Source organism: Medicago sativa, chromosome 6 (genome assembly GCF_051527215.1).
Source record: "Medicago sativa cultivar Bolivia chromosome 6, Bolivia_mono, whole genome shotgun sequence".
Classification (NCBI taxonomy): Eukaryota; Viridiplantae; Streptophyta; class Magnoliopsida; order Fabales; family Fabaceae; genus Medicago; species Medicago sativa.
The window spans coordinates 11,116,833-11,124,121 of record NC_140754.1 but is presented as its reverse complement, the minus strand read 5'-3'; the positions used below and the strand labels follow the sequence as shown (position 1 = coordinate 11,124,121).

General features: G+C 32.4%; 1 protein-coding gene across 2 annotated transcripts; it reads right to left on the bottom strand.

Annotated features, from left to right (window-relative positions):
* Window positions 1–1,724: 1,724 nt before the first annotated feature.
* LOC146912793 (O-fucosyltransferase family protein) lies at window positions 1,725–6,342 on the bottom strand. 2 transcript variants are annotated; one of them, XM_085722287.1, is made up of 9 exons: window positions 5,989–6,342; window positions 5,133–5,541; window positions 4,436–4,503; window positions 4,238–4,326; window positions 3,952–4,117; window positions 3,573–3,862; window positions 3,282–3,486; window positions 3,032–3,189; window positions 1,725–2,544 (listed from the first exon to the last, which is right to left on the bottom strand). In XM_085722287.1, the coding sequence occupies exons 2-9, from the start codon at window positions 5,455–5,457 to the stop codon at window positions 2,310–2,312; spliced, it is 1,536 nt and encodes a 511-aa protein (XP_085578413.1). In that variant the 5' UTR covers window positions 5,458–5,541; window positions 5,989–6,342; the 3' UTR covers window positions 1,725–2,309. The 2 variants fall into 2 exon arrangements, with proteins under 2 accessions (XP_085578413.1, XP_085578412.1); XM_085722286.1 differs by having other exon boundaries at window positions 5,999–6,342.
* Window positions 6,343–7,289: the final 947 nt, after the last annotated feature.

Below are 7,289 nucleotides of genomic sequence, written 5' to 3'. Positions count from 1 at the left end.
TTACGTGGCAATTCAAAATGTTTTAATTGATTGTGTGTACAAAATTAATTAACTCTAATTGTAAATACTCATATCATCAGTTTGTTAAAAATTAGTTTAGTTAAAATACTCTATCATTCTTGATATTGGTAAAAGTTAGTTTAGTCATTGACGACTTATCTCATGCATTTGAGTTAATTCTGAAATTTTATTAGTAAAAATTTGTCAAGTACATGACAATTTAATTTAATCAATGTCAACTTCTCCTGAGCATTTAGTCAATGTCCACTTAACTCGTGCATTTTAGTCCATGAGGGTTCAATATTATTGTAGAATTGAAGTTAAGCGATATTCTAAATTGTAGAAATATTTTAGTGGAAACAATTTTTTTGATCAATAACAAATTGTACTACTCTACTATCGCCATTTTCATCCAAATGACCTTCTTTACTTATATTATGTAGAGTTTTTACATATAGATAGATTTTTAAATAAAATAATAAGTATTTTAAATATTATATAGATAGTTTGTTCTTAAAAATCATATTTTGGAAGAAAAAAAATTATGAACATTTGTAGTTAAACATACACACATATTGGTTTCTACTTTTTACAAATTATATTTCGAAAATATATAAAACCATATTTTTTTAAGCTTAATTATACATATATGTATATATCAACGATTTTTTTTTGAAGTAGTGTAAATTACGTGATGCTAGTTAAGACTCCATATTTAATTCCTAACCTCTTCATTAAATAAAATAGAATTGATTATTAGATATATGAGTGTGCTTCTTTTTAAGTTTAAATGTTCAAATTTCTCAGGTGTCAACAATTCATGTGTTGATCTAATCCATAGAGTATTGGATCTTAGATGATAGGCAATGAGATTGATTCCTTAAAAACTCTTTCTTTTTTCACCGTATTGAATTCTTGTGCGCCCTATTTTGTTCAGATTGTATAATCTTAACCGCATTAACATTTTATAAAACCTCTAAAAACACGTTAAAACATTTTGAATTTTATAATCAGAATAAGACACGTAAGAAATTCATCGGAGAAAAATAATGACCATCCTTAAAATAGTTGGTCATTGAGTTGGATATAGAGTTTTAAAAAAAGTAAGCATTCTATATTTCTATTGATGATATCATGAATCATGATCATTATGTTAAGACCCCTAAATAGATAGGGATGAAAAGGTGCTTGATGACATGGTGGTGTATTGAGCTCCCCCAAAATAAGTCAGTGGTCATGTAAATGTCAACCAGCACCCACATCACTTACAAGTGGAAGAAAATGAAAATTGGCATATGGCACATAGGACACACCACCAACACCACTAGTCTCCATTAAAAATTTCTCTAAGTTGGTTTTTCTACTTCCATTTTCCCTAAACCACAAAAGTAGTAGTTATATTTGTTCCAATATAAAAAAAACAGTATAATGCTAATTAATCATGAATCTTGGCCCTACATTAACCTTCCAGCTACATATTTTTCTGCCTTACCAACACCACCTCATTGAAGGTTTTCCCATGTAATCTAAGTTTGGTCCACATACATAGTAAGAGACAATAATCATAGGTAGCATTATGCAAGCACACAATATCTTAATCAGAAGTAGGTTCCAAGACACTTCAGCATTTTTCTTTTACATTTTCCACATGATTTAAAGAGTCAGCTATGAATATTTGGTAAAGTACCAATTTTGAAGTTAGGAAAAGAAAAAAAAAAACAAGATTATTGTAAAAGTGATCTATCTTTTGCTTTTCTTTATAATGTACAAGATACAACTCCACTTTGCTATTGCTTTAAATAACAAAAAACATGTTCCTCAAAACATAAAATTTACCAAATTTTATGTTATAAATATGTTTTTAGTCCCACTAATATGTTTTTCTCTGGTTTTAATCCCTCTTAAAATATTTCTTTCATTTGAGTCTGAAAAAAGATTGTTTTTAGTCATCATAATTTTGTTTTAGTTCTTGTAATATTTGAATCATGTTGAATTAGTCCATGTAAAAAGGAACTAGTGTTATATTTTAGGGAAGAGAAACATTACTCTCCACATATTAAAAGGACTAATTTAACATGAACTAAACATTAAATGGACTAAAAAACTAAATATCGAGGACAAAAAACATATCTTTCGATTTTTCAAAGATCACGAACAAAAAAGTGTTCCGCATATACTAACAAGAAAGCATAATTGAATCTGAGGGACTATAAACATATTTAAACCATCGTGATTTTAGTGAAGAATAGCTTGAAAAGAGGACTATGTATAAATTAGAGGCATGCCTTTATCTAAGATAATGTGATTCTCTATAGTTCATCTTGAAGTGGCAAGCATTCATGAGGGTTGGCATAAAAATAGTCTTCTTCTTTTGGTCTATTTGGGATGATAACTCTTCTTTTTGGGTTTCCCATCCTCTTGGCATGAGATTTCTTCACCTTAATGGAAAATTCATCCCAACTTAATGACTTATTCATATATAGATCTATGAGGGGCACCAGATGCTTTCTATCCAATAGTATAGTTCTTTTGAAACCTAGGAATCTGCAGAAAGTGAAGTATGATATCAGTAAAAAAAAAAAAAAGATTTTAATAGAGTACATAGTCACTTCGGTCCTTGAAGATTTTAATAGAGTACATAGTCACTTCGGTCCTTGAATGTGTCAAACGCTGTCAGTAGAGTCCTTGAATGTATCAAAATTACAAAAAACCTACGAATGTGTATTTCCTTTGAGAGTTTGGTTCTTCGAAAATGTTTTCCGTTAGTTAGTTTGATCTTAGAATGTGTTTTCTATTAGTAAGTTTAGTCCATAAAATTACTAACAAAAGTGACACGCATGGATGTTTTTGTCATTTCAATACATTTGACGGTTATAGTGACACCGCCTCGCACATTAAAGGACCAAAATGACGATTTCCTCATTTTAATACCAGAGTAATGATGTATCATGCAATCTGAATAGTACATCATCAAAGGATGAGCCTACAGAGAAGATGACATAGAAAGAGACATCTAGCAATAAAACAATACCTTCTGTGGCCTTCAACAACTTTAGCCATGTTTCCATCATATGTTGGAACAAATATATCACTCTCTAGAGACACAAGATAATCCAATGCAGCCATTTGTGAAGAGTGGTTTTGGAAATACATCAAATCTGAAGGTTCCAGCAGAGTTTCCTTCCTTACCTGTGGTAGTAGAACCGGAAAAAAAAGGTTACAAACAAACACACACAAATAGATAAACAGATAGACACGTGTTTTTGCTTCTTTCTACCGACCAAGTTAGGATAAGTAGCTCGCAAACGTGCCATTCTTCTCTTTCCACCAAATATTTCTCCAGCAGCAATATAAATTTGAATATTTTGATCTATGTCCAGTGCTTTCAATATTAGAGCAGTTTCCTCAGGTGTTAACGGACATAAACCGTCTTTCCTCTTAAGTTCGGAATTTATGACCTTTTCCTTCCACCAAGGATAAGCATATCTAAGAAATACAATTTTTCAATATCACATTCAAAGAGTAAACAAAAATACATGCTGTAATCATAAACATAAGATTTAGATCAATACCTCATTCGTGTGAGTTCCTCAACCTCGCTGCTATCACATCCATGAGTGCAGCCAGAGAAGGCCAACATATCCATCTCATATCTAAGATGAAGTACCAGGAAAGGTCCTCTTTCCCTCAAAATCCTCACTATCTTTCTACCTAGTTGTTCTATCTGAGAAGTAAACCTCAACGCATTAAAATTTACTCGGCATCTCAGCTTTTGAATCTCGATAGGCAATCCATTGTTAGCAAGTCGAGCATCGGTCTTATTTAGGTGCACAACCTTGTGTTTCCGTATGAGAGGAAGAATCTGCGAGAAACACGCAAGAGAATTAGTTTCACTGAAGTATCTCAAGAAAAAATACTGATAAGTGAAAGAAACTATATTAAATTGAAGACCTGTTTTTCGTAGTACGAAATATCCGACCAACTAATCGGGGGCAATGAGTAAGACAATCCTAATTCAACTCTTCTCTTGAGCCTAGGTGGTAGTTCCTTTAATATTCTAACTTCATCTCTCAAAGATGCAATGAAATTATCTACATCAAATATGTCTTGGAACTCACTGCAACATCAAAGTAACAAAAAGAGGAGATTTCAATTAAGAAATCAGGAAGATAATCGTAAATGGAGATGTTTTCTCAACTAAAGTTATTTATGATGCAAACAATAACAATGTGCAAACCTTGGATCGGCCCAGAATGACGATTTATCAAGCTCTGGAACTATGAGAGTGACATTTAAATGTCTTGCAATAGCAACCATGTCGCATATCTGCAGAATAGAATTCCAAATTTTGAGAAAAACAGAATCAAACTAAGCGTGCTCATATAAATTTAATGATTGCGGCAAAGGTAACTAATGCTAAGTACTTGGAACTCACTGCTGCTCTCATTTGATTGAGTCCTCCATTGCAAGAAACCATAAGATAACCATTATTCTTATAAATCCCTGATGAAAAGAATTATCAAATTTAGCTAATATCCATAAGATTCTTATTCTTATCATAAGAAGAAACAAGCTTTTTAGTAAATATGCAGAGTTTTTTTTATAAAAAAAAAAAGGTCTGCGACTGTGATTTAGACAGCGACATTATCGTGTTTGATGTCTCTTCAACCACAATGTGATTGCTATGTAAGCCCTATTTGACAGCGACATTATCGTGTTTGATGTCTCTTCAACCACAATGTGATTGCTATGTAAGCCCTATTTGACAACAATCTACTGCACTATCATGGATCACGACCGACACCAACCATAATATAAAGGCACAATCTAATTAGGACGTTCTGTAATGAGAAGACTTTTCTGCAATATCATGGATTGCAACGGACTGTGACCACAATATAAGGGCTCATGCATAATCAACGAGAATCTCATTACGACTTTTTGTAATGAGAATAATTCTTAAACAGTCTAGCATTGATAGTGTCTGACACTGACATGCAGTCGCATTCAATCGATTTCATTTTCATAAACTATTACCGATGTCAACGTGTCCGTGTTTATGATTTAAAGTTCTTAAAGTTCAAAAACAAGCTACAATTACTCAACTATCATATAAACAACCAAAAACTTACTTTTTGGCGGAAGCGCAACCTTAGCCGAAACGCTAGCCTTCGCTACAACCACAGCTGAAGATGCATCTTGGTGACTGAAACAATAAGGCATACCCTTCAACAACTTTGGACCCCAAAACTCTCCGATTGCAATCAACTGAACAACACTAGTCCAAAGAATCACAGTAGTAATAGCACGTGCCATCCACACTTTGATCCTCGGCTTTACAACAAACCTCTTAGATTTCACAACTTCATCACCACTCAAAACATTGAATCCCATCTCCATTTCCTCACAATGATCACTTTTTCCATCAGATACTTTTGATAACCTCAACAACATCATTGATTTTTATTTAACTTCGATTTTTTCGCGCATTCCAATTACTTGCTTGAGCTTCACTGTTCTTCAATCTTCAACAATCAAAGCCTTAAAAAAATACAAAAAATAAAAATAAAAATACAACAAATATTAAATATAGATATAAAAAACAAAGGACTTAGAATTTTGTGATGCTTAATATATTCACAAAAAATCTAGACAAATGTTGATGATGCTTGAAGTTAGGATTTTTCAACAATGAAATAAATGCAAATCAAATGAAAAACCATTGACTTCACAAAGATAATAAATTTCAAGCCAAAAAATAAGGTGGTCAAATTCCACCCCACCAGACAAGGCAATGTTTTGAGTAAATACATTAAATTCACTAAATTCATATAATCAATGATAACCTTGAAAACATCAAAATATCAAAACATCATTGAATTTTCAGAATTCTTAGCTAAAAGAGGTTGTTATCATTTTGACAATCATATATGACAAAAATTCAAAAACAACATTCCAAAAACAGAATTCAAAAACAACAATAATTACATTAAATTACATTTAAGTTGCATCCACATAAGGTTGGAGAATGAAGACACCCCAGAAGGAAAGTTATGATTTTGAATTTGAAAATTTGATATTCTCTCAAAAGGGTAAAAGATTAATCACTTTTCAATGGCATTGATGAAGTGAATAAGAATTCAGAAAATTCTACAAAAGGGTTTTTTTGGACTGTGTTTCTTGAAGAAGTTAAAGTAGCAATGTAGAAAATGGTGAATTTTGGAAGTTGAGTGTGGTTATAAGGGAGATATGATTTTCCGGTGAGTTTTCCGATAAGATTCCGGCGAAGTTCGCCGGAGAAAAGAAAAAGAGAGGAATTGGAGAAGGAAATTGGGAAGAAGTGAAAAGGGAGGAAAATGAATGCTCTAATTAAGGCGGCAGAGAAGGGTGTCATGTGGGACCCACTTTAACAGTAACTAACCCCACTTTCTATAATTTTCTTTTTTAATTGCCATCCTAATCTTCTTTTGTTTTTTTAAATTAAATATGTTTTTTGTGTTAATTAAGGTGAGATTCTTTAAGGTTTGGTTCTAGCTAATTTATGGGATATCATATTAGCATATCTTCTAAAGAACTCAACCAAAGTGTTACCTTAATTTGCTTCAGTTTTTTGGATTAATTATGGTTTTGGTGTTTATAATTAAGATTGAGATTCTTCAATGTTTGGTTCTAGCAATTTTTTTTTTTTTGACAAAAACAGAACGATATTCATTCATTCAAATCGATAGAGTACATCAGATACAAACATCGCTAAAAACGTAAAGGATGAATCTGCGAACAAACTCACAGCACCCAAGTTAATAGCATACAACGGCAAATTGCCTACAAATAATATGATAAAATATAAGTCACCGAAATACCCATGCTTCCGGATCTGCAACGTTGACGCCCAAATCATTGGTTGAATTTGTAATTGACTGATGTAGATCTTTCAATAGGAATTAAACGAACACCGCGAAAAGACGCGAAATCAAACGCCGCACAAGACGACGAACAACACAACGCCGCACTTAGACGGCAAAATCACAAAAAACACAAAAGGAAAAACTCGATATATGTGAAAACCACTTATTTAGATTGAAAGAAAAGGGGAAAAAAGATGTAGAGGGGTGATTCTAGGTCAAAAAATGACCTAAAACCACCCCTCCTCGATGAACAAAGGAGAAAGAAAGTTTAGAGAGAAGTTTGAGTTTCTCTCACTAAAAAACTATGACTTTTTTGGTTCTAGCAAATTTATGGACTATTATATTAGCTTAACTTCTAGATAACTCAACCTAAGAGTTTAAACA